The sequence below is a fragment of the Megalobrama amblycephala genome, linkage group LG10, assembly GCF_018812025.1.
Source record: "Megalobrama amblycephala isolate DHTTF-2021 linkage group LG10, ASM1881202v1, whole genome shotgun sequence".
In the NCBI taxonomy this organism is placed as follows: Eukaryota; Metazoa; Chordata; class Actinopteri; order Cypriniformes; family Xenocyprididae; genus Megalobrama; species Megalobrama amblycephala.
The window spans coordinates 24,110,762-24,138,425 of record NC_063053.1 but is presented as its reverse complement, the minus strand read 5'-3'; the positions used below and the strand labels follow the sequence as shown (position 1 = coordinate 24,138,425).

General features: G+C 37.5%; 1 protein-coding gene across 1 annotated transcript; it reads right to left on the bottom strand.

Annotated features, from left to right (window-relative positions):
* Nucleotides 1-1,002: 1,002 nt before the first annotated feature.
* fam120b (family with sequence similarity 120B) lies at nucleotides 1,003-27,314 on the bottom strand. Its single transcript, XM_048205513.1, has 11 exons — nucleotides 27,073-27,314; nucleotides 24,010-25,056; nucleotides 23,603-23,783; nucleotides 21,064-21,165; nucleotides 18,794-18,966; nucleotides 18,403-18,495; nucleotides 10,691-10,897; nucleotides 6,273-6,381; nucleotides 3,844-3,954; nucleotides 3,639-3,693; nucleotides 1,003-1,809 (listed from the first exon to the last, which is right to left on the bottom strand). The coding sequence occupies exons 2-11, from the start codon at nucleotides 25,015-25,017 to the stop codon at nucleotides 1,788-1,790; spliced, it is 2,061 nt and encodes a 686-aa protein (XP_048061470.1). The 5' UTR covers nucleotides 25,018-25,056; nucleotides 27,073-27,314; the 3' UTR covers nucleotides 1,003-1,787.
* Between the last annotated feature and the right edge of the window lie 350 nt (nucleotides 27,315-27,664).

Genomic DNA, 27,664 nt, shown 5'->3' with positions numbered 1-27,664 from the left:
GTTTGTCAGTCTGCTCTTGTTTTTTTGCAAGAATAAATCTGTCGCCTTCATTTCCTGCTGTGTCTATATACTCTAGCCATTTCTCGCCAAGTCACGTGTTTGTCTAGTACTGTTTTTCATTCCTGTGGCTTTCATTCTGTGTAGATAAGGGGAAGAGCTGTGCTTTGACCACTTAAGCTATGGAACTTTCTCCATATCCTATTTCCGCTCTGGGGTGTTTAACAATACCTAGCAGGGGGACTGATTCACAGCCTTATGAGCAAAGTGAGAAACAGACCAAAAACAGCTCATTATCTGTATGGTTATAAATTCATCCACAGAATTTTTGAACCGGGTCATGAGTTTCATCATAATCAAATCAATAAATCACAAGTATCACAATGGTGTTTTTTCACACTACGGGTCAAACATTTGGAATAATGAAGAGTTTTTTGAATGTTTTTGAAAGAAGTTACCATTACTGCAGGTTTCAGTGTCACATGATCTTTCAGAAGTAATTCTAATATGCTGATTTGGAGCTCAATTATTATTATTATTATCAATTATTATTGGTCCCCAATTATTAATAATGTTTTTTGCTGCTTGATATTTTTGTTGAAACCGTGATACTTTTTTTTCAGGATTCTTTGATAAATAGAAAGTTCAAAAGAACAGCATTTATTTGAAATAGAAATATTGGAAGATTATAAATGTCTTTACTGCCACTTTTAAGCAATTTAATGCATCCTTGATGAATAAAAATTAATTTCTATGAATAATAATTAAAATGTATTTCTTTTTTAATCCTACTTACCCCACATTTTGAATGGTAGTGTATCATTGTGTATCAAAAACTTTTCAACACTGACGTGATTTTAAGATGTTTTCTGAGCAGTAAATCAGCATATTAGAATGATTTATGAAGGATCATGTGACCCTGAAGACTGGAGTAATGATGCTGAAAATTCAGCTTTGACATCAAAGGAATATATTACAATTTAAAATATATTCATGCAATAGTTGTAATATTAGGTAGTTTTTTTTAATGTTTGCATGACATAAAATAGTGCATGAACAAACATAAAAAGTTTACGCAATACTAGAACACACAGACATGATGGACATGAAACAGTATCAACAAAACATGAGGTCGAAGTGGGTCATGATATGCCAGAACCACAATTCTGTCCAAACATCTCTCCATCCGGCTGCTTTGGATCACACTAACCGCGACTTTCAATGCAATGACACACATTATTATTAACAATTTTTTAAAGAATGGCTGCTTGAAAATCTAGAATCTAAATGTGTTGAGGGACACAAAAAACTCTTTTTAACTGCAAACAACTGGAGTCAACGTCAAACCAGCAGTTGAAAGGTAAGAGATCATCTGAGACTAATTAGGGTCTGAGCCGAATGAATGGGTTTGGCACACAGTTTAAGAAGCTTCCATTTTGGTCACTGATTCATATCATCCACATGGAAAAGAAAAAAGACTGTAATCTCACTATAAGATATAATTCTGAGGGCTTTTCAGGATATCACTGAACACAGAATGGGAGGGTTATCCCTATCTGCCTAGTAAATCTGCACATTCAAGTACAATTTCATGTTTTTGAGTGATGCATTAATACTGCAAAGACGTCTGTCACTAATTATCTGAAGGGGGGTGGGGCAAAATCTAAATTAAGGTGTCCAAGAATATGGACGTGAACATTAGCATCTGATAATGCAGTTCATAAGTGCTTTGTTCTGTGGGTGACTATTCTTTCCACAAGAGTAATTTATTTTTCATCAGTCTGTGTTGTTTAGTTTTGAGACTTGGGCCATCTATAACAAAACAAAGAAAAGTAATTTCAGTTATCAATGCAGATTAGAAGTACATTGCTGATAATACTAATAATGGCATACTGTAGACTACAAAAGTACAGTTTGTCAGGACAAACTTTGATGTAGGTAGATACATCAATAAACTTTAGACAGACAGACACACACAGTGCTCAGCGTAATTGAGTACACACCCTTTGAAAAGTAACATTTTAAACAATATCTCAATGAACACAAAAACAATTTCCAAAATGTTTACAAGACTAAGTTTAATATAACAGCTGTTTAACTTATAACATGAAAGTAAAAATTAATATTATAACTTAGATTACACATTTTTCAGTTTTACTCAAATTAAGGTGATGCAAAAATGAGTACACCCCACAACAAAAACTACTACATCTAGTACTTTGTCTGGCCTCCATAATTTTTAATGACAGCACCAAGTCTTCTAGGCATGGAATGAACAAGTTGGCGACATTTTGCAACATTATCTTTTTCCATTCTTCAAGAATGATCTCTTTTAGAGACTGGATGCTGGATGGAGAGTGAAGCTCAACTTGTGTCTTCAGAATCCCCCATAGGTGTTCGATTGGGTTCAGATCAGGAGCCACTGAATCACTTTCACCCTGTTCTTCTTCAGAAATCCAACAGTGGCCTTAGATGTGTGCTTATGATCATTGTCATGTTGGAAAAGTGCACAACGACCAAGGGCATGGAGTGATGGTAGCATCTTCTCTTTCAGTATAGAGCAGTACATCTGTGGATTCATGATGCCATCAATGAAATGCAGCTCCCCGACACCAACAGCACTCAAGCAGCCCCACATAAGGACACTGACACCTCCATGTTTCACTGTAGGCACCATGCATTTTTCTTTGTATTCCTCACCTTTGCGATGCCATACAGTTTTGAAGCCATCAGTTCCAAAAACATTTATCTTGGTCTCATCACTCCAGAGTATAGAGTCCCAGTAGTCTTCATCTTTGTCAGCATGGGCCCTGGCAAACTCTAGGCGGGCTTTTTTGTGCCTGGGCTTTAGGAGAGGCTTCTTTCGTGGACGGCACCCATGCATGCCATTCCTCTGCAGTGTACGGCGTATTGTGTCACGGGAAATAGTCACCCCAGTTTGGCTTTCTACTTCTTTAGATAACTGCAGTGAACTTGTATGGCGATTTTCTTCAACCCTTCTCATCAGAAGATGCTCCTGTCGAGGTGTTAACTTCCGTGGATGACCTGGACGTCTCTGTGAGATGGTTGCAGTTCCATCTTTTTTTATTTTTTTTGTACCACTTTTGCTACAGTATTCTGACTGATAAGTAAAGCTTTGCTGATCTTCTTGTAGCCTTCACCTTTCTGGTGTAAAGAAATGATTTTCTTTCTCAGGTCTTGTGACATTTCTCTTCCATGTGGTGCCATTGCTGACAGCATGAAATGGGAAGTTTTAACACTCTTTTATAGTCAACTGTAGTAATAAATAATTAGACTCACCTGTGGTTGAATTCTTGTTAAATTAGACATTTGAAGTCTAAAATTTAGCTTTGCTCCAGAGACTTTCAGTGGGGTGTACTCATTTTTGCATCACCCTAATTTGAGTAAAACTGAAAAATGTGTAATCTAAGTTATATTATTAACCTTACTTTCATGTTATAAGTTAAACAGATGTTATATAAAACTTAGTCTTACATTTTGGAAACTGTTTTTGTGTTCATTGAGATTTTGTTTAAAATTTTACTTTTCAAAGGGGGTGCACTCATCTATGCTGAGAACTGCAGATAGATAGCAGGTTCACACTGATGCATATTGAGTTTTGTTGAAATTATAGAGCTCACCTAGGTGCAAGCTGATACCTTCCTCTCTTTGGATGTCTTGGTCTTGGTCTATAACCTATGGAAGACATTACGCTTATTATTTATCATCTTTAATACCAAATTAACTTCTTAATATTAAAAACATTAAATATGACCCATACAAGGTTTGTTCTTATAAGCCTTAATTCTGTTTATGCCAGTGAAAGTGTTTGTGTGCTGTGTATACCTTGCTGGTAGTGTGTTGAAGCTGCAGGCTGCTGTCTGGACTCCTGCTGTGTGGTATGATGGAGCTGGGGTCGTCTCTCTCCACACAGATCATCAACCTCCACAGGCCTCACTGAAGAAATAAAAGAAGCATTTATATGCAGTTTTAATTGGAGGTTTGACTCTCTCACAATTAGTATTTGCAGTGGAGCATCACTGGAAACATAAAACGTACAATTCTGAAGGCTGAACTTCACCACCACGTCCCCAAAAGACTGAGGCAATGATTACTGCCTCAAACGCACATAAATTAAAACCAGACTTTTTATATGTCTAGCCCAACAGCATCTCGCAATTGACACTTTAGGCCATCTGAGATTCAAAACAATCCTCTTAGTGACAGAGAAATAATAGGGTGAATTAACATCAGGGAACAGAGGCGAAGTTTAGGAAGTAGAAAAGAAATGAGAATAGACGACAAACTGTCAGAATCACCACACTGAAATATAAACTCGTTTCGGTTTTCAGGGCAATTGTGGGATCATAGGATTTTGTTTCGGTTTTGGATTTTTAACTCTTTAGACTTTGGTGTTCGAAGCATTAGAGAAATAAATTGCATGTTTTTTGTTTGTTTTTTGTTATAACGAATTATATGTTAGATAGTTAACACTATGGAAGCTTGTTTCCGCCACTGAATAAAAAAATAATTCTGACTTTTTTGTAAACTCACAATGGTGAGAAAAAAGTCAGAAATGTGAGATTAAAGTCACAATTATCTTTTATATTTTTTTATTCCATGGTGGAAACAAGCTTCCATATAACACACATCACTTGTTACCAAATAATTTTACCCATTCAACTCTGTTACCCAAGAAAAATTTTTATACAAATATTTTTATTTAATTGATATATAAATATACTTATCAATAACTACAAACATTTGGCAAAATTTGCAATGCTGTTACTTGCGACCTTAATTTTTTTAATTTTAAAAATGTTGTATATAAAAATAATTATATTTATTTAATGATCTTTGTTAGGAAATTATAAAAATCAGAAAAAAATGGGTTTAAACTGCATTTAAACATGGCCCAAATTTTGGTGCCTCTTTTCACAGACCATTAGTTGAAGAAAAAAAAAAAAGAAAAAAAAGAAAGTTTCATACCAGGTTCTGTACTGTATTCATGAAAAAAAAGGCCCAACAAGCATTTCCTACAAAATCCCCTAGTCGATTCTTCAGATTGTTATGAAGTTACAAAACATGTTGTGCACAACAGATGCTCTAGGAACAGCATATGACAAAATAAACTAGCTGGAATTCCAGACGACCAAAAACGAGTATAAACAAAAGAACATCAATCTAACAGGAAAAACCTTAAGATTCAAAACACGGCCAGTCTGCCGTAATCCGACCAAAATATCTGATGATAAAAAACAGTCTATTTGCCTGTAAGACAAAACATGAGCAGTTCATGAGCTGGTCGACATCAAGAGGGAAACCAGATGGAGACAATTTCACCATAAGTTCTCTTTTAATCTTAGAACAGAACCACAAAACTCTGGATGGTGGTAAAATGCAAAAGGGGCTCAAGGAGTTTGTAACAGCCACCACGTTATAATTTTGTTGTCTTGTTATGTTACTTAATATAGATTGCTACCTATAAAAAGTAACCCAGAATTATTCTTGTTATGACAAAGCATCCCTTCGATCTAAAATAGTGTGCCAAACAGATTGTTTCCACTGTCGCAGACAGATGGAGGGTGTTATGAAGACTGCTGGGTATTGTTTATATGCAAGTAACCTGGACGTCTTAGCATGCATTTCATTTGTTTGAGTCACAACCAGGTCCACAAAAAATATGCGCCTGCAAAAAGCTTCACAGATGTCCACAGAAATCAAATGTCCATCATTCAAAAATGTATACAAATGCACAGCCCCTTGTCTGTTTGATTATGAAATAATTCTGGCTAATATAGACCTTATGTAGCCCCGCCCCTTTTCAGCGTTGCGCTCGTTGTCGTTTCACTTCCGGTTTGTATTTCCACAGCGATATTACATTTATGAATGAACTGCTCGTTTAAAAATCTTCCCGACATACTGACATTTGTTAAGACATCTGCTTTAAACATAACAATGCTCATGATAACTTTCATTAACTCTACAACAAGTAAATCCACTTCACCAACTAATTATTCTTTGACAGCGATGCCATAGAAATGTACAGAGCTACCGCAAAACGGAAGTTCAAAGACAATTTTATAAAGATGGCGGCGCGCTTGTTTCTCTGGTAAATAAGGTCTATAAGTGCTCTCAGTGGCATTACAACAATTTGCTTTATTTAAATCCATTTTGTAGAATTCCACACATTTTCCCTGAAAATGTGAAAATTCATTTCTATCGAGTAAAGTGAAGGATAAGAAATAGATAAGGAAATTTAGAGTGATCCACACCATCTCTGTACTGTAGTCTGCGCGGTCGGCTGTGGACGGGGGTGCCGCGCCTCCTGCAGGCTCCCAGCACCAGCTCTCTGATGGACAGGAACAAAGACATCCAGGAGGGCTAAAAGACAATAGACAAATTAGATATTTAAAGGTGTAGTAAGCGATTTCTGAGAAACACTGTTGACGTTTGAAATCGACACCCAAACAAACACTACCCTCCCTTCATTGCTCCGCCCACAAAATAATAAACACGCTATGCAACACAGGCAACCATCAAATCAGACAGCTCGAGCAAGTATGGATGATATCTTGGTTCTGTGAAACAGTAAAAACAATGTTACTCACATATCAAGTGGGGAAAAAAAGCAACCTCGGCATCTGTTTTCAGGATTCGCGCTCTCTAATGTCTCTCCAACGCTGGAAAGCTTTTACAACATTAATGTGGGTCCTAAAGCTCTTGACCTTTTTTCCCCCAATTATATTCCTCTGACCTTTTCCTCTTTGGTAATATCTCAGCCATCTCTCTATGTAGTCTTTCTACAAATCTCCCTCTTGCTCACCCTTTCTCCTCCCCCATCATGAGCAGATACGCCCCCTACTGCTGATTGGTTACAAGAGTGTTATGGTGCTCCATGGATCGGTCCGATCCATTTATTTTTTCTCCTATTTACACAGCCAGGACTATGAACAAACACAATTTTTTTCAGCACACACACAAAGACATCTAGCAAATGTTCACAAAATTGTTACGGTGCTGATTATAATTTTCAACAGCAATTCTCAGAAATCACTTACTGCACTTTAAATGCATACACAATAAACTTTGAAAAATCTCAATTCAACATGTGTATCTATAATTGATCAAATCCATACAGTTGTCCCTTAAAGGTGCCCTAGATTCAAAAATTGACGTAACAGTCGGGGTGTACGCCCCAATATTTGCATATGCCAGCCCATGTTCCCAACATTATGAAAGGCATTAGACAAGGGCAGAATGTCTGGATGTGCACAGCTGAATCATCAGACTAGGTAAGCAAGCAAGAACAATAGCAAAAAATGGCAGATGGAGCAATAATAACTGACATGATTCATGATAACATGATATTTTTAGTGATATTTGTAAATTCTCTGTTAAATGTGGTTAAAGTTACCATCGTTTATTACTGTATTGACGGAAACAAGAGCCGTCGATATTTTCATTTTTAAACACTTGCAGTATAATGCATAAACACAACTTCATTCTTTATAAATCTCTCCAACAGTGTAGCATTAGCCGTTAGCCACGGAGCATAGCCTCAAACTCATTCAGAATCAATGTAAACATCAAAATAAACACTGTACTTGCGCGATTAGACATGCTGCATGACGAACACTTTGTAAAGATCCATTTTGAGGGTTATATTAGCTGTTTGAACTTTTTTTTATGTTGTTTAAGGCAAGCACGAGCTCTTGGGGCGTGGAGCACGAGATTTAAAGGGGCCACACACCCTGAATCAGCTCATTTCTAATTATGCCCCAAAATAGGCAGTTAAAAAAAATCAATTTAAAAAAATCTAATGGGTATTTTGAGCTGAAACTTCACAGACACATTCAGGGGACACCTTAGACTTATATTACATATTTTTAAAAAAAGTTCTAGGGCACCTTTAAGATATTTGAACACTCTTAAAAAGTGTTATACCTAATGACATTCAGTTCTGGGAGAAGGTCCTGCAACATTTGTTTGAAGATGTCATTTGGTTTGATGGGGTTTTTTTTCAGACATTCAAGGTGTTAAAGGGGGACTCAGTGGTATTTCAAAACCATTGTTTGGAAGTTAGTCGGGCCGACACCAAAAACAAACGTCTAACCAATCAGCATTAGGGGGCGTATGACGGTCGAGGAGAGAGAACGAGCAAGAAAAAAAAAAACCTGCAGAACGAGAAATGGGACAATACAAAAGCTCAAAAGAATATCACTGGAATGAAGGTTTATGACTGGGCAAGCGCTTTAGGACTCGCATTTATTCTAGAAAAGCTTTCCAGCGCTGGAGAGAGCTAAGAGGGAAGGCCTGAAAACAGATGCGGAGGCTGCTTTGATCCCGCTTATGATGTGAGTACACTGGGTTTTGATTGTCTGGAGCTGCTGTGCTGTTTGCGACTAAATTTTTTGTGCCTACTTGTCATTTGTTCATCAACTGCGCTTTATTTTTCATGAAGGAATTTGTTGTGTGTCATAGTGAGAGTTTTGCTATTAAACCACTGCACACTGACGACTGCTAGAGAATGCGGTGTTTAATGTCATTGGTAGTGCATTCGCCTCACATGCCAGCGCCGATTGGGCCGGGGGTTTGAGACCGACTCGGAGCAGGGTGGCTAGGATTGGAGTGTGAGTTTTGGAGGCGGAGCAATGAAGAGAGGGGTGGGTTTGTTTGGGTTGATTTCAAATATCATCAATGTCCAACAGCATTGTTCAAATAATACTTACAGCACCTTTAAAGGGTGCGAGAGCAGATGTTGTTGCGTGAATGCGTTGGAGATTAAAATTTTGTCAATTAAGTGGTAAATTATGTTTTTTGTACAAACAAATCACTCATGACTCTTCATAAAATTGAGGTTACACCACTAAAGTCACATTGATTACTTTGAATGATGTCTTTACTACCTTTCTGGGGCTTGAAGTGGAAATTGCGTAGGCTGTCAATGGAGTGACAGAAAGCTCCCAAATTTCATTAAAATATCTTAATTTGTGTTCCAAAAGTGAATGAAAGTCTTACAGAACGACATAAGGGTGAGTAATTACTGACAGAAATGTCATTTCTGGGGTGAACTAACCTTTTAAAGTACTTTTCGGGGCCACTGTCAATGGGTGCGTCTAAATCAGCTCCCTAGTTCAGCAGTCAGGACACTGATCAGGGAGTCGGCCATTTTAAGGGCTGTATGAATTGCAAAATTAAAAAAAAACGTTCGCTCCCTAAAAAGTCCCAAAAATGCATTGTGAAAACCAGGGAGCATCAATGTTCGCTTAAAGCACTTCTAAAGCACTATACAAACCATGTGAGCCAACTCAATACACATAATGATACGTGATAGATGTTTTGAAAAAAAGAATCTGTTATTTAATTAATTTTAGCATAAACATACATCGCTAGACAGGTAATGAATAATCTAGCTAACATTTATCATTTATTTACGACTGAAATGTTGCAGGTATATGTAACAAGGAATTTATCATAATGTACTTTAAATAACATGAAAAAATAGTGTGACGAGCAGGGCGGGCGAGAGCCGTGAGGGAACGGCACGAGTGATAATGAGCTCCACCTGCGAGGCACGCCGGCCTCGAGTCTCTCATGGAGGAGCTCCGGAGGCATAAAAGGAGGAGCGACGACAGTGAAGGACGAGAGAGGACCAGGCCTGGATATTATTTTATGTTTTATTATGTTTGTGTGGCCGGCAGACGTCCGTGAGGGTCTGCCGGCATTACTTTCGTTTTGTTCTTCGTTTATTTTGAATTAAAGTTTTGGTGAATGTTCGCCGGTTCCCGCCTCCTTCTTCCCATATTTACGAACTGTGTTACAAATAGATAGCAAAAAAATCTCAGTTCTGCAGTTGTTCATAAATACCAGTAGTGACACCATCAGTGTCTAAATGTTTAGTGAACCAGCATCCTTACTGTCCTTATCAGTGCCCGAATTTGTGTACATGATATACTGATTCACAACTTTAGGAGCCGATTGAGGTGCACCCTCTGTCTGTACGGAGACCTCCATGAGGTGACCATGCACAGTCTGGGTTAGTTCCTGACTGCATTTATAATTAAAAACCCATGTTTATATGTGTGGGTTAAAAAATTTAGACGTTTTGGTCCCTTGGCTCCGGAAAAAACATTACAGCAATCAAAAACAAAAGAGATTCTGTAACTGTTTTGCAGTAAGCCAAAGACATGTAAACAAAGTTAAACAAAATCCAGTAAACAAAATACGTGTGGGCCATACAATGAACTGATTTTCAATTGCCCTGATTTTCAGCATGTTAATAAGCTTCGGTAGAGCTGCATATTCCACTTTATATTATTCCAAGGATCATGCTAGGTCCTGTTTACATCTGATATTAAGTCTCTGGTGATCTGATCACAAGTTGTCAGAGCTATAAACATTTTGTGATCTGATCATCCAAACCACATTCGAAGATGCGACCACACTGCATTTGTAGTGTAAATACCAATCCGTTCAGATGCATCCAAGACTGCCCACTCACCTGTCATTCAACCATTTTGCTAAAACAAGGATTCCGTGTGGCTGGTTAAATGTGGCTTTGAAATGTCATGTTTTTGGTGAGATTAAAATGTAAGTATCTGTCTCAACTGACCACTTGTGATCGGATCATCCAAGCCTGATGTTAATACCAAATGTAAACAGGGCCAATGGCATTTTTTCCTGTACTTACATTGCCTTCGAGAAGCTCCTCTTTTGGACAACCCGAGTGGGCTTGCAGATACTTTGAATGGAAGAGCAGGCCGTCAAAGGTCTTCCACGGCATGAGCTCATCCATTGGGAAAGGGAAACCACATGCACTGTTGGCTCCGATGAGGTAGGTCAGACCGCGCACAAAGAGAGAGCCGAGCTGGATGGCCCTAGGGTCTACAACAGGGGTCTGCATGGGGGAGGGATTATAGCATGGTATAAGAAATAAAGTACAAAAACACAATAGTTTGCAAAGGAGAGGTCACATTTACCGTTGACTATGAAATTATGCAAACAAAATCCAGCCATTTCAATAGGAATCTGCGCAATTGAGAGTTTGGGCGAAAATTTCCCCATATAGATTTCGTTCACGTAGAAGTTGGTTACGCAAATTTGCGTGAAGCCAAAACATTTCGATCGCCACATGGTGGCTGGCTCCAGTATAGGTCATAAACCCCGCCCTCTCCATGTAATCGCATGGGACGTAAGCCAAACTAAAAAATCCAATTGCAAATAATTTTGATTGTTTCCATCATTTTAGTTAGTTCTTATCATGCTGATTTCAGTTAGTTATTTGATGCTATAAAAATGGGGTATAACATCATGATTGACAGCTGTGCTTGCGATTGAGTATAGGCAAGATCACTACTGTGCAGACTCAGGCTCAGCGCAAGATGACAACGGCCATTTCTGGAAAATTTTGGCTTCATTTTTCTACAGTGGAATGAAGTGTTGACGCGCTCATCAGATATGTCTGATTGGCTACAATGATGTTTCACAGTGTTTGAATGTGAAAGCGTTTTGAAAGTGGGAGCGTTTGACATAGCTTTCAAATGCTTCCGTACATATCTGTGTAAGCGCTCAGTGAAGAGCGTCATTGCTGACTATTTACAACATGATTTAAAGCGTTTATCGCTGTAGCCAATCACAGACAGATCTGATGAACGCGTGAACACAAAGGCCAATGAGAGGTGTTTACGAATCCGCTCAACAGTGCTCATTTTTAACATTTCAATACCGACTTGGTATTGCGGTCGGTACTTTTGACAACACTAGCATGGACTCTTACTGCAACAAACATACCAAGTCTGAAAGCCCCCTAACAGAGATCTGCTTGGTTTGAAAGTGACTTCTGATTACTGACAATGGACAATTTGACCGCACTTCAACAAATGTAAAAACTATATGTCTTCTGAAGTCATACAATATCTTTGTGTGAGAATTAAACCAAAATGTAGGTGTTCTGTAAAACCTTCCACTGCAGGATACAAATTAAATTCAAGTCAGTGTGCATGCAAATATGTCGGCAAGTTTGACATACCAAACAATACTGGTAGGCGCATGTCTCATAACCAGCCGCAACTTAAGTAATAAGATGAATGAAAGAGATTTGAACGAATATTGTCAGCATATAAAATTTAAATTCATTAAAATCATACAGAATCATATTTTACATAATGGATAACTTTCATGGATCCATAATGCTTCTTTTTGACAGTGTTTGTTAGCCAGTTCCCAGGACTGCAGGATTAATCAAAATAAAACTGGAATAATGATATGACTTAAATCACAAAGGCTACCACTTCATTAAGTGAATGTATGTTCTGTCCGGTTATTAACAAAAAAGAAGCTGAAAAGGGCTGCCTGCGGTTTTCTGTCAAAATAAAAGTTTGATGGTTTAACGTTTGAAAATGAAGAAATTAAGACAGCCATGAATTTTAGTATTGTAATTTTACAGTTGTAAAATAAATGTAAAATAAAATCATATTATTTTTCTTAAATACCTGATTTTTTTATTTTACAATAAAATATTACAATAGTAATATTTTATGTTTTGTTTTCATTTATAATAATAATAGTTATTATTATTTATTATTATTATTTTATAGCCATACTGATATCTAATCACAACATTTTGGCCAAATTGTACAGCCCCACAAACAAGTACAGCAAACCTGGAATTTTTTTATTTTTTATTTTTTTAAATGGAATTGGATTTTTTCCCCCTCAAAATCATGCCAATAAATCCCTGTTGTTGTGTGGAAAAGAGCACCAGGAACATTATGCTAAACTTCTTTTGAGTCTGACGAACGAAAGAAAGTCATAGAGGTTGGTAAATATGCAAGTTAATGATTTCAGAATGTTTATTTTTGGTTGAACTGTTCCTTTAAATGACAGCACTTTTCCAGTAGCTTGGTTTCGAATTCATCATGCTGTTATTACCTATTGTGTCTTTCAACTCAGGGAGGGTGTGACCCCATAGAGCTCACCTGAAGTGGCTGCGTGGATAAGGGGATGTTTACAAAGGGTCCCCCCACCCCCCCACCAAACTGTCCGCTGGTCACCTGGTCCCCCACCCACAGGAGATAAGAGAGGGGCTGATTAGCTTCCGTGACACGAAAATGTAAAATTGGCTTGCCACCTGCTCTGCTCTCAAACACAGCTTAGACTAAAGCAAACAAAAGGGAGGCTGGAGATAAAGCCGAAGTGACAGCAGCAACCCACTGCCCGCGCCTTCCAGGCGCACAGATTGAGAGCCAGGCCGTCGTTTGAAATATTACGCTGTTTACTCTGGCCTGACTTCCTCTTTGAAACCATGCCTCTTCAGTGAAATGAGAGCATTTAATCACATTCACTGTTATGCATAAGGTTTAGAGAGTGGGATGAAGTAGACCGGCTTTGATTAAACCGCTTAAAAAGACACGTAAAAGTCTTAGCACCTTTAAAGCCACTAATTGCTCAGCGTGGAAGTCAATAGGCCTCGAGACAAAGCTGATGCCACCCTGCTGCTGTAAAGGTATAGAGTGGGACAACAAACCAGAACAGCAGCTGCTCTGCAAGCATTTCAGCAGGGAACAATGAGAGCTGCTCCAGATGCCTGAAGGACCGCTGGACCCCCTGAGGACACGCAGCTCAACATTAATGGCAAACTACAGCCTTGTGATCAGGCTCCGCACCTGTGCCATACCTTAATGCACATCTGCTCGGTGTTACTACTGTAAACATTAATGCATGACAAGACAAGGCTTGTCTGAATCTTGTGTGGTATTTCAATGAACTTTCAGTTTTAGATTTACTAAATAAACATGGTGGGCTGTATCTGAACCCAGGCTTGTAAAGGGTTGGGAGTCAAGAACCAGTTCTTTAAAAAATGAATGATTTGGTTCTTGAATGGCTGCATTCATCCACCAATGAACCAGATTAAGATCTGCTTTTGCACAATGCAAAAGATTTTAGTTGTTGTTTTTTTTTTTTTTTTTATCGTAATGATTTTGAACTGCTAACACTTTGATTTGCGCATCTTTTTGACTGTTTAAAAAGATCTGACTCATAAGAGTCATTAGTTCACAAGTTTGTTGTTGTGCAGAACTGTTAATGGAACATATGCCAAAAAAATAATTTGCCTCAAGTGTTTCTGAACTGGTTCTTGAGCCATTTTAACTGATCAAATCAGTCTTTAATTCATAAATTGTCAGAATGAATCAGTTTGAATCAGTCTAATGACTCACCCACTCAGTAATTCTGTAATAAATGATAAAAATATATATAGCACTACTGTTTAAAAGTTGGTAACATTTTTTAAATGCTTTTAAAAAATGTCTCCTATGCTTTCAAGATTTGAAATATTATTACAATTTAAAGAAACAGTTTTCTAATTGAATATCATTACTCCAGTCTTTAGGGTAACATGATCCTTTAGAAATCATTGTAATATGCTGATTTGCTAAGAAACGTTTCTTAATATCATCAATGAAACAATGAAAACAGTTGTGCTGCTTAATATGTTGTGGAACCTGTGATACTTTTTTAGGATTCTTTGATGAACAGAAAAACAGCATTTATTTGAATTAGAAATCTTTTGAAACAAAAGTCAATTTAATGCATCTTTGCTGAATAAAAGTATTAATTTATTTCAAGCATGTTTGAGCCTGAATCATTAAGTGGAATCAGAATTGTTATCGCTAAATTCCTTACGATTCTCATCCCTTACAGATGCTGTGTAGTGGCATCCTTAGTTTGCATTTACATTCCCTTACTATGACAAAGCAACACAAGGGGAAACTGATTAGACGGGGGTAATCAGGCAGCCCCTGGAGACTCTCTTGCCATCTGTCTGGCTCTTCTGCCTCCTAATACCCTACCCCACCACCCCACCCCTTTTCACATTTCAGGCAGATGTGACAGTGTAACTCCCGATGGGAGACAACAATGGCGCGTGTAACAGGTGCTCCCACCACCCCATGGCACATGGGAGGCAGGAGAGCTTTACACACTTTCATCTGGCCAGCGGCAGGCTGTCGCCACCGCGCCTTGAGCACACACGCGTCTCTGGGTCAGCCAGCAATCCGACACCTGTCGCTGTGCGCGCCCTCAAAACACACAATCCCTCAACGCTATCATTCATCGTCCAACATATTGTGGGCAACATAAACCGAGCCATATCACTTCACTTGAGCCAAAACGTAAACACGTGGGACCATATATAAATAAATACTGCAGCCAAGTTCACAATAAACAGCCATTACAGCCATAAAAGATACAGAGTCAGTCTTTGTCTATAGAGGGGTGATTGAAATTCTTTGCTTGGGAACCACATTAGCAAAAGTAAATAAACATACAATCTGTAAAAATATAAATACAACTTAACAGTTCATTTGTATTGTCAACAGCTTGACGTTTCATGAGTCAAGGGCGAGATATGCATCTGCATCTGAAAACAACAGATTGAGGGAATCACACTAGACGTAAAGAGGACAGTCGTAGACACAGGAGGATCCGTAAATTAGGAGGTGGCTTCATGGATATCTCCCAAGAGGCTCTAATTTGTCCCTCTATCATCCATTATCTGTGCTGTGGGGAGGGCTCTCAATCCAAGCACTGCAAAACCACAGGCCGCCCTTGGCGGCTGTGTCTGAAATAGCACGCATAGGAGGCTTAAATTAGGGTGGGAGCTGAAATAGCCCTGTGGTCGCCGGCGGGGACGACGCGGAGCCCGTCACCAGAGCATCACTCTCAGGTTCAGACCACAATTAGAGTAGTTTTTGGGAGGAATGTCACAAAGCAACCAGAAATTATCCCTCTAGTCTCTTTCTCCCATTTTTTTTTCCAAATAGCAAAAGAATCTGATACATCTCTCAAGAAAAAGGCCATGACTTGTTGCAACTTCATGTTGCTGTGCCGATTTGACATGGAAGCACAGTGTTTGTCATCTACTGTAGCTAGTTTAAGTCATAACTAATGTGATCTACGTGGTCAACAACACTTGAAAGTTCACATAAAACCATGCCTTAAAGGGTTAGTTCAACCAGAAATGAAAATTCTGTCATTAATTACTCACCCTCATGTCATTATAAACCGGTAAGATTTTTGTTCATCTTTGGAACGCAAATGAAGATCTTTTTAATGAAATGAGATTTCTCCATTGACAGATTTGCAACCACCACTTTGATGCTTCAAAAAGTCTATAAAGAGGTCGTAAAACTAATCCATATGAATTGAGCGGCTTAGTCCAATTTTTTTTTTTTTTTTTTTTTGAGGAGACTCGATTGCTTTATATGATGAACAGATTTAATTTAGACTTATATTCATATGTAAACATTAAATCAACTCACACATCAGTTGGTAAATGGAAGCTCCAGCATGTTTGCTTGATGTGCGAGAACCAACGAGGTTCATTCTCGTGTTACGCAGCACGTTTGAGCTTCAGCAAGAGGTTTGTTCTAGTGCTCAGGTTCGGTTGAGCTTCTGTTTATGTTTGCTGATCAGTGTAAAATTAAATCTGTTCATCATAAAAAGTGATCGAGTCTCTTCAGAAAATTTGGACTAAACCGCTCAATTCATATGGATTAGATTTACGATCTCTTTATGAACTTTTTGAAGCATCAAAGTTTCAATTGTGCAGCTGTCAATGGAAGGACAGAAAACTCAGATTTCATCAAAAAGATATTTATTTGTGTTCTGAAGATGAACGAAAGTCTTACGGGTCTGGAACGAGTAAATAATGACACAATTTTCATGTGTCGAACCTGTATGACTTTCTTTCTTCGAAAAATGTCTCAATGCTTTTTTTTGTCCATGTAATTAAACTCAATGGAATCCAATACTAATTTAATACAAAACAAATAAATAATAAATCATTTTTTATTTTCAGGTAAACTATCCTGTTGAAATTCCCCTGCTGGAATGATCTTCCCAATCCTACCTGGACAGCTGAATCTCTCGCAGTTTTCAAGAAACAAAAAGCACTTAAATGCATTCTGCTGACGCTGATTCTTATTTAAAAACAAATCCATTTTTCTTCTACACTTTCACTCTTTCATAAATCCCTTTCTGTTGTAGCCTGCAAAATTTTGAAGATTGCTTGAAACCTGGTATAGACCTTAGTCAGTTTAGACGCCATACTGAATTTAACGCGGATGAAAAGGAGGCTGTGAGGGATAAACTTACATTCTTTACAATAGCATGCAATGTAGAAAGGTCCTAGATCACTTAATTTTCACAACATTCAAAACTGCTTTATGGAGTTATTGCATACTGAAAGTACAATCCACTGAACGCACTGTACTTCTGTCCTTCACAGTTACCCTGACTAAGGTCTATTGTTAGCACTTCTCATGATGTGAATGTGAGGTCAACATTAGCGAAATTTCACAGGTCAAAAATTTCTGTTTACATGTTTACACCTAGTATTAAGAAGCATTTTCGTCAATCTGATCACAAGTACACGACGCTAAATACAGGTGTAATCAGGGTCTAAACAGTTTGTGCTAGAACACTTTTAACCACTTCCAGAGGTAGTGGAAAACGCATTTGACCGGATTGCTTTCGTAGTGTAGACGCTCATGTGGTCAAACATGTTTAAACAGCCACTAAAGACTGCCTACTCTCCGCCTACTGATGCATAAACATTATGGGAAACATGCTAGCCAAACCTTGTCAGCTAAAGACCCAAGTTTGGTTTGAAGATGAAAAATGTACCAAGCACAATGTTCTCTCACCATTCCTGATTTCTAACACACACTCAGAGCGTTTGCCATTGTCTTGCTGCTGTCAGAGCAGAAAGCAGTCTCCGTTCATATGTAAATTGTACAAGCTTATTTTGTCCAGTAGATCTAAAAAAAAAAAACTAAAAAAAACCCCATACGTTTACCCATTGACCCTCCCCATGAAGAAATCAGGACAGAAGTGGTTGAAAGTGGAAAAAAGAGACAGATTAAAACAGCAGGTGTAAACGGGAATGTGTCTCCCTCATCCACTTGTGATCCAATCGACTAAAATGGATCTGAATACCAGGTGTAAACAGGGCCATAGAAATCACTTTCAAACCAGGCAGGTTTTTGTTGGTCAACGTGGCGAATCCCATCTAAGGAAATCTTTCACCATAACACAAAATTCCAGATCACTGAGATTTCTATTAAAATGACTAGATTTCGATGAGGAAAAAAAAAAAAACGCTGAACAACTGTGACTGCATCTTTACTGCCTCTCTTATGGGGGCACAGAAAAGGTTTGGACCTAGTAATCGAACCAAATGTGAAATTGTCCATTTTTAGCTATGTTACAACATTTTTAGCCATGTTACAAAATAAGCATGACCACAGTAGTTTTGTAAAAGACTCCAAACCAAGCCCAGTTAAAATGGGTGAGCGTAAAAACAATGTTTTCAGAAAGGCAGAGGTGGCTCAAATGACTCACCCTGAGCTGTTGCATTTCTGTGAAGGATTTGAATCGGACACAAACAGCTTGGCTTAGATATGCATCTATGTCTTCCAGAGAAAGCTGTCTCGCCTAGATCCAAGAGCAAACAGTGTTTTTATTCAGGTATACACAACAAGCATCAAGCATCACCACACACACATCTATACACAATGCAAGGGTATCGGAGTTGTCTGATAAGGGCTACACACAATAAACAGTGTTGAAGAGACACTGCTGAACTCTTTTGACATGCAATGAGTCCACATCATTAATAAATAAAGGCTAACAGAGCATACGTGGTGCGAATGGACCCGAACAAAGCCACTTGTTTACATTCAAGCGAAAACCTCAGTGGTCCATGGCATCAACGATGAAAAGTTAAACACACCTGAATGGCAATGTAGGTTACAAGACAAATCACAGCAATCAAAGGGCTGTCAAACTGCTTCAGCTCTTCAGTAAACTCAAACAGGTCAAAGACATCCAGGAGTGTTGATGCCTGGACTGTTTTCACCTCTGGGTCTGTCCTAAACCACAGAGCCATCAGATCAGGGGACTCTTCTGTTGATCACAAATTGACCACAAATTTAACTTGTGGGGGTTGGCGTGTATGAGAGTAAATTGAAAGATTGAATAACAATTAGAATAAAAGGGTTCCCGTATATTTTGGCTATGATTTTTACAATCATCTGTGGTTACTGAAAAATGATTGCACTCACAAATATAGCTGATGGACATTAGCTGAGCATAACTAGAAAACTTTATTTTCAAGAAATGTCATTTGCTGCATCCGAAATGGCATACTATATAGTAGGTACTACACTTAATTTGAAACTTACTTTACAGCCGTTAAAAAAGTATGTTCTGTACAGTATGAATGTGTGTATTATATGATATAATACATCTGCCATGTCGCCATTAGCCCTTTTCACACAGCAATCCTGGCAAATTACCGTAAAATTACCAGACTGACTTATGCTGTTCACACAAGCAATGGTATTCTGGCTTTTTTTACCAATAGGATACCATTCACACATCAGCACCAAAATACTGGTAAATTCTGTGATGTCAGTAATCGGAAATTATTTTTAAATGCTGCGCAGTGGTCTTCATTCGCCCACATGAGGAAAAGCGCTTTAGTTTTACTATCTGTTCAATTTAACAACATTTTTTGACGTCTGAGTGACAGGATGATCAAACAGAATGTGTTTTTGCTCTTAAAACTGCAAAGCCGCAGTGCTGATGAATTGAAAAGAAGGCCTCGAGCATGACATGTTGAAAAAGCTGCGAGATATGGCGCAACGGACAAAGATGTCCATCTAGCGCATATTTACATGAAAAAAATATTAAAGGGGACCTATAATGGCCCTTTTACAAGATGTAAAAGTTTCTGTTGTCCCCAGAATATGTCTTAAGTTTCAGCTCAAAATACCCCACAAATCATTTATTATAGCTTGTCAAATTTTCCCCTATTTGGGTGTGAGCAAAAACACGTAATTTTTGTGTGTGTCCCTTTAAATGCAAATGAGCTGCTGCTCCCAGCCCCGTTTCCAGAAGAGGGAGGAGCTTTAACAGCTCGCGCTTCGGATGCTCAACAACAACAAAGCTGGAGAATCTCACGCAGCCAAAATGAGGATTGTCAGTAACGGTGTTCAGCCTTACATTGTTCAAACCGGAGTCGACACTGATGGAGAGACTCAGGAAGAAGTTACAACTTTTAGAATGAAACTGGACGTTTCTGAATGGTTAGTGGATAAATTTATGTAGTTGCTGTGGAGTTGATTCAACTCATCAACTAGCATGTGTCGTCATGTTAATCTTTTGTGCAAATCCAGCGTTGAATTGACCCTCGTTTGTGAAGCAGTCTGGCGTAAAATGACGGCATGACAACAACACTCTACTACAACAACTCTTCCTCTTCTCTAAAGCAGCCCAACATGGCCTCACCTCATGGCCTAAATTGCCAGAACCAATTTACCATTTTATTTGAAAAGGTTCTGTTCACACATGATCACTTACCGGCATTTTAGCAGTAAAGACTGTGTGAAAGGGGCTATTGACATGTGACCTACGGCATCAGTTGCGTCGCTTCACTTCCATTCACAAATCCTCTCCCGTGGACTCATGGGATAGTAAAGTGTCCATCGTATGCACACTTCAGAAGCTCGTGGGAAGCAGTAGGTCATTTAGGTACTTTTCTCCTGTTTTATGAATACTATGAATTTGGACATTCTACTCAGCTCACATATTGTTTTCGTCTACTATATAGTATGGAAGTAGGCATATTCGGATGCAGCATCTGTCATTTGCAGACTAAGAAATCAATTTCAAAATTCCCTAATATTCCCAGGTTGGGATCCCTGTAATGCTGTGATGAAATTTGTGCAGCGAAATGCACTGATCAAACCAGATGGCCTTTTTCTTTTTATCACAAAGCATCTGTGTCATGTAATCACTGATACGAGGAAACACAAAAGAGCAAACAAAGAGAATTGTGTACACTAACAACAGAACATATATCTCTTGAGATTATCACAGGATTACTTAGCAGCATCAGATGAGGTAGTGTGTGTGATGCTTAGCACATTTGCTGTACTCTATGTGAGGTACTTCATTACGATGAGCAAATATGTGAAACATAACTACTGAAATATGTACTTGTATAGTTAAGGGGTTTTGGAGTAACTCTGGTAGGCTCCTTAAGTGGATTTCCTGGGAAGACAAACCATTCCTTGACTGACACAGTGTGACCGGAACAATCTATAAAACAAGGAGAAAAGTTAACGTAAATTGAGTGCGAAAAGTAAAGAAAAAAATCATCTTGAAAACATCTTAAAGTCCTTTAAAAGTGGCACATAAAGGGAATTTGTGCAATCAACTTGTATGTTATGAAATAATATGACTGACAGAGCCTTTCCAAAATTACAGTGTAGTCCTGACAGTTTGAAATCTGATACGTTTTGTCCCCTTTGGTCTGGTCTTTCTTTTCAACAGCACATTCACCACATATTTGCCCACACCACAAATATTGGACAGAAATGAGACCATTCCCAGAATCGTATAGAGCAATGGAGATCTATTTTCTGTAAACAACAGTGTAAGAGAGACAACCTATATTTCTGTACCTCAGCAAAACACCTAGATGTTAAGAAAGGAAAAACATGGATAATATTTAAAATAAAATCATAATAATTTTATCCCAAGATCACTACATAAAAAAACAGTCCAACAGTCTAGATTTCTTCAAAAATAATTTGATAAAAAAAATACTTCGCTTTAGCTATATTTTATATATATTATATATATATTATATATATATACACACACACACACACACACACACATACATACATACATACATACATAATTTACTAGTACATATATATACATACATAATTTACTTACATAATCAGAACAAATTTTATTGGCCATTTAATTACATTTCCATGACTTCTAAAGATTTAAAAATTTTCAAGCTTAGAAGTCAAAATTTTAAAAATTCCCTTATTTTCCAAGTTTTCCATTACCATGAGAACCAGTGTTGTTTAGTATTATTTATATACTATTATATTATTATATTTATATTTATTTATAATTAATTTATAATTAATTATAGCTTACGTTTTTTGTAATCTTGTTATGTAATTGTGATTTTATTAGCTTTTTAAAAATAATTTTACTTAAAGGGGACCTTTTATGCAAAAAATGTTTGCGTGTGTGAAAAATCGTCTGCAGTGTGTGAGAACGACCAGCCTATAATTTTATAATTCCCATAAATCAAAAGCAGTCTCTTCAAACGAGCTGATTCAGATTTCCCCCTACGATGACGTCATCATATGGAGAAACCCCGCCCACAACCGGTGACTATCTGCCCCACTGAGGATATTGTGGTTAAATTTGGTTAAGTCTTATACGTTTGCGCCAATCATTTTGCGCCGGACTGCTTCACCAATGAGGGTCTTTTCAATGCTGGATTTTCACAAAGGTTGATTCTGAAACAATTAAGACTGAACACTGCTACTGACAGTTTCTGACTTTTTCAGTGCGTGAGATTGTCCTTTTTTGTTGTTGCAGGTATGCCGGTGCATGAGCTCTTGAAGCTCCACCCTCTTCTTGAAAGGGGGCCGGAAGCAGCAGCTCATTTGCATTTAAAGGGAAACACACAAAAAGGGCACGTTTTAGTTCACCCCCAAAAAGTGTTGTTGTAATGTTATAAAAAATAATCTGTGGGGTATTGTGAGCTAAAACTTCACATAGACACACTGTGGACTTCAGAGACATCAGAGAAAAGGGCATATTAGGTCCCCTTTAACTTTAATATATTTTTATTTCAGTTTTAGATTTAGTAATTTTAGTACTTCAACTCAAACTTATTTTATTTCAGTTAGTGGACAAAGTTTTTCATCTAAGTTTTTCCATCTAATATTTATATTTTATTTCAATTAACAACATTTTTACAACAACAAACACTGGTGGGAACCATTTGTAATGCTTTTTTGCAGAACGCATTGTTTATACTGGAGAAATTGACATTACATGATAGTACCAATTAGGGATGTGCCTGGAAAGTGAATAACGCATTCTACAGAGGCCCTAAAAGAACATGGTTAGGCTTGCAGTGGTAGTCAGTTACATTACAGTACATCAGATTTCACTTATCACGTGAAGATAGTAAAGAGAGATGACTGACAGGATGATGTTGGAGGATTTGGTGTGCAACGGATCCTGAGCGTTACTGACAAATATCTTATCTTGTAAAATGTGCGATTAGTACCGCCGCTCCCTATACACAGAGTACTTGAGATCACGAACTCGTAAAAATAAAAAGTAAAAAATGAGCATGCATTTAAAAGCGATTTCAATACCCTGCATATTGATAGTGACTCCCTGATGCCCGCAAATTATAATTAGCCAACTACATTATTGTGAGAGTATGCAAAAGCATTGAAATATATGTTTTCTCTCCCATCTCATATTTTTCCCCATTACCATGTCCCTTAAGAGGCTCTGCAAAATCTGTGGTTTCCTTTTCGAACATAGTATTCGGCTTCAGGCACATCTTTAGTGCCAATCATGAGATGGAGTTTTTGAACATGCTCTCTTTTGTTTAGTTGGCTTCCTCCTCAACAAAACAGAAAAGCAACATAAACCATTACATTTTCCATAAACTCTAAATAAATACAGAGATGAAACGCACCTGGCAGCACTGGCAGTAACAGGCCATAGATTCGTTCTCTGACAGGCAAATATAAGATGGCCTGTGGTGGTAACTCCACCTCATCCTCATCTTCCAATGAGTTACTGCACTCCACGACTCCATCATATAACACATTATAGATCAGGAAACACTCTGCCCGCATGTGCTTCTCTATCGCTGCCTGCAACATGGAAACACTTAGTAAGAATAGAAACAAAACCATGGTCCGTCTGGGTGTTTTTATTAAATACAATTTTCCATCGTTTTGAATACAAATAATACTATCGGAGTAAAAAAAATCTAAACATTAACAAAAGAAATGGTAAAACTGTTTATTTGTATGTTTAAATTAGATTTTTAATCCCATATTTTCAATAAGGACCCCACTGTGCATTTTTCCTTCTTACCTGTAATATTTCAGCGGGAACATACTTGTCCATCGAACGCACAGACTCAGGAAAGGGGCGGCTGCACTTTAACCAAGGGGACGTTTGCCCTGGAAGTAAATATATGCGTATTCCTTTTTCTAAAGCTTCTTCCTCTGCTTCAGCTAACAACAGTGAGGAAACACCAAATGTTTCCTCACTTCTGGGATGATGAACGGTAATGAACTCTGCAACAGCGTAGACCTTGTCTCCCTGAACTTGCTTGTTTCTCTTTCGATATGACGCCAAAGCACTGTTGCGAAGATGCTGCATTTGCTGCTCTGGCACGATGTCATTACCCAACAGACAGGATAAGAGAGGAAGGTCAGTCATATGCAGCTTCAAAACTTGGCATAACCTCTCTCTGGAGAACAGCACTGTTGTCATTCTGTTTAAATTGAGTTTACTGATGGACAGGTATGGGACCGTGTTGTAGATAACAAAGTCTGTATCTTGACCAAGGATGCCCACGCAGTTGTGAGACAAAGCATAGTCGGAAATCTCATAATCTCCTTCACGGACCGAGCATCTTGTTTCTTGGCCGAGGCTTTTGAGGGCAAACATGGAGAAGGTTGCGAGTCCAGAGGGAATGCAGAAAAGGTCTCTGCTGTTTGGCTGCTGACCGTAAGTCTTAATGTGCTGAAATATTCTTGCTATGTCTTGGTTGACTCTCAGACGCCTCTTCACCCATTCTGCCCGCTTTTGCTCCTCGACAGTTCCATCGAAGAAAAAGACTAATCGTATACCTGCAGCCATGAATGCATCGATAAATTCTTGAAGGATATGCATATACTCTTGCCACTGACCACCATGGACCCAAGCTCGACAGCGATACCAGTACCTTAAACAGGCCATTCCGTCCACTACTATCGTGGCAGCGCTGTCCGGATGGGCTTTGACATGATTCAGTGCCATCTGTTTCAGGTCCACGGGCACACAAGTGTCTGGGCAACATGTCTCCATAAAGTACTGTAATCCCCTCACACCCATGTTCAGCTGCGTAAAAAGGTCATCTGCAAGTTCATGTGCCTAAAATGAAATAAAAGTGTGTACACGAATATTAATGCACCCTTTCAGTAGATTTTCTCTATTTTTATCAAAGCTATGACCATGTAAACTCTCAGTGCACCTGTTAAGTCAATAATGCATACCATATTGAATAAAATATACATCAAACTTTAGACATAAAATATGCACTGACGTCCAAAAGTTTGGGATCGGAAGGATTTTTTTTTTTTTTTTAAGAAATTGAACAAAAATTAATACCTTTATTCAGCAAGGATGCATTAAATTGATCAAAAGTGACGGTAAAGACATTTATAATGTTACAAAAGATTCTATTTCAAATAAATGCTGTTCTTTTGAACTATTTTTTTCATCAAAGAATCCTGAAAAAAACTATTTTCAGCACTGATAATAATAATAAATGTTTCTTGAGCAGCAAATCAGCATATTATAATGATTTCTGAAGGATCATGTGACACTGAAGACTAAAGTAATATTGCTGACTCCAGCAAGGATTAAATTACATTTTAAAATATATCCACATAGAAAATAGTTATTTTTAATTGCAATTTTTTTAAATTATTTTTAACCAAATAAATGCAGCCTTGGTGAGCATAAGAGACATTTAAAAACATTAAAAATCTTACCGATCCCAAACTTTTGAATGGCAGTGTACACTACCGTTCAAAAGTTTGGGGTCAGTAAGATTTTTTTAATGTTTTAAAAGAAGTATCTTCTGCTCACCAAGCCTGCATTTATTTGATTAAAAATACAAACAAAAACAGTAATATTGTTAAATATTATTCCAATTTAAAACAGCTGTTTTATATGTCAATATACAGTAAAGTGTAATTTATTCCTGTGATCAAAGCTGAATTTTCAGCATCATTACTTCAGTCTTCAGTGTCACATGATCCTTCAGAAATTATTATCAATTATTATTATTATCAATGTTGAAAACAGTTGTGTAAAAAATTTTTTTCAAAATTCTTCAATGAATAGAAAGTTCAAAAGAACAGCATTTATTTAAAATAGAATATTTTCTAACATTATAATTGTCTTTACTGTAACTTTTGATCAGTTTAACTCATCCTTGATGAATAAAAGTATTGATTAATTTTATTTCTATCCCCCAAAAATAAAAGTAAAATTCTTACTGACCCCAAACTTTTGAACGGTAGTGTTTAATGTTACAAAAGATTTAGATTTCAGACAAATGCTGTTCTTTTGAACTTTCTATTCATCATAGCATCATGAAATAAAAATGTAAATAACTGTTTTCAACATTGATAATAATAAGAAATGTTTCTTGAGCAGCAGATCATCATATTAGAATGATTTCTGAAGGATCATGTGACACTGAAGACTGGAGTAATGATGATGAAAATTCAGCTTTGATCACAGGAATAAATTACACTTTACTGTATATTGACATAGAAAACAGCTGTTTTAAACTGGAATAATATTTCACAATATTACTGTTTTTGTCTGTATTTTTAATCAAATAAATGCAGGCTTGGTGAGCAGAAGATACTTCTTTTAAAACATTAAAAAATCTTACTGACCCCAAACTTTTGAACGGCAGTGTACATATGAAGTTTTAAAGAAACATTACTAGATTTAGTACTTCACACATGGTCAGATATTTATGAAATTATTCATAATAAGTCTGTCTTCATCCAGAAGGTCCTTTCCAAATTCCAATAGCCTATTTTCCCACATTTTAAGTAGGTCCCATTAATACCTAGATCAAAATATAAGATAATATAAGATTTTTTTTTTTTTTTTTTGTCTGACTAGAAACGATTAATTACATTAACGTTCATTTATTGAAGGGAATGCTAGATTTTATGTTATGTCTCAGCAATCAGTAAACAGTTTCCTGTCCGCACCAGTTTATTATCTTCAATGTGCATTCTTATTTATCCCTCACTCATTATAATCATTTTGACTCCTGAGAAACATCAGGTAATTTGAATGACCATTTTCAAGAAACCCTTTACTATGAGCACTTGTGTGTGTGAATGCTGGGAACTTCACCTTTGATGCTGCGTCGTTGCCAGTAAGGATATGGACAACTAGTATATTTTATCACTTCATGTCACAGATATTTAACTCGATGCTGCTAAAGAAACAAAAGCTATTCGTTGGGACGGGACGCATAATGTGACTAAAAGAGTTCATTCGCGTTAAATGCTCTCTTGCGAACGGCTGCTACATGAGCTGAAACGGCTGGAGTGTTTACAATGTTGCGCTCACTTCCTGTTCCGCCGCCACAATCTCAGCAGCCAATCAGCATTTTCCTTTATAATGATTCTAAATAAAAAAAGAAGACCACAGCTAAAACATCGATTAGAAATTATTTATGCCTCACTGAATACTCTGGTCAGTACCAACTTTGACAAAATCTAATATCGGCACTTTTGAGGACAAGCTACACTATTTTTAATTTTGTCATTTCAATTAAATATCAACATTTGTGAAATGTAGTGTTAGATAGGTGAAGTAAAAATATAAAATTAGACCCTTGGGGTAAGATGAACCCCATTACTTGTGTTATTATTTTTAAATGCAATACTTTTTGTTAAAAAAGAGGTTATTATTTAATATTTCCATGAATTAGATGTACATT

Excerpts from the sequence above, each read along its gene's own strand:
- fam120b (XM_048205513.1), bottom strand. The coding sequence starts at position 25,017 with ATGGGTGTGAGGGGATTACAGTACTTTATGGAGACATGTTGCCCAGAC. Across the intron at positions 18,967-21,063 it reads AAAACCCCTTAACTATACAA|AAGAGTCCCCTGATCTGATG; the intron begins GTACATATTTCA and ends TGTGATCAACAG. Across the intron at positions 6,382-10,690 it reads AGGAGCTTCTCGAAGGCAAT|CCCTCCTGGATGTCTTTGTT; the intron begins GTAAGTACAGGA and ends ATTGTCTTTTAG.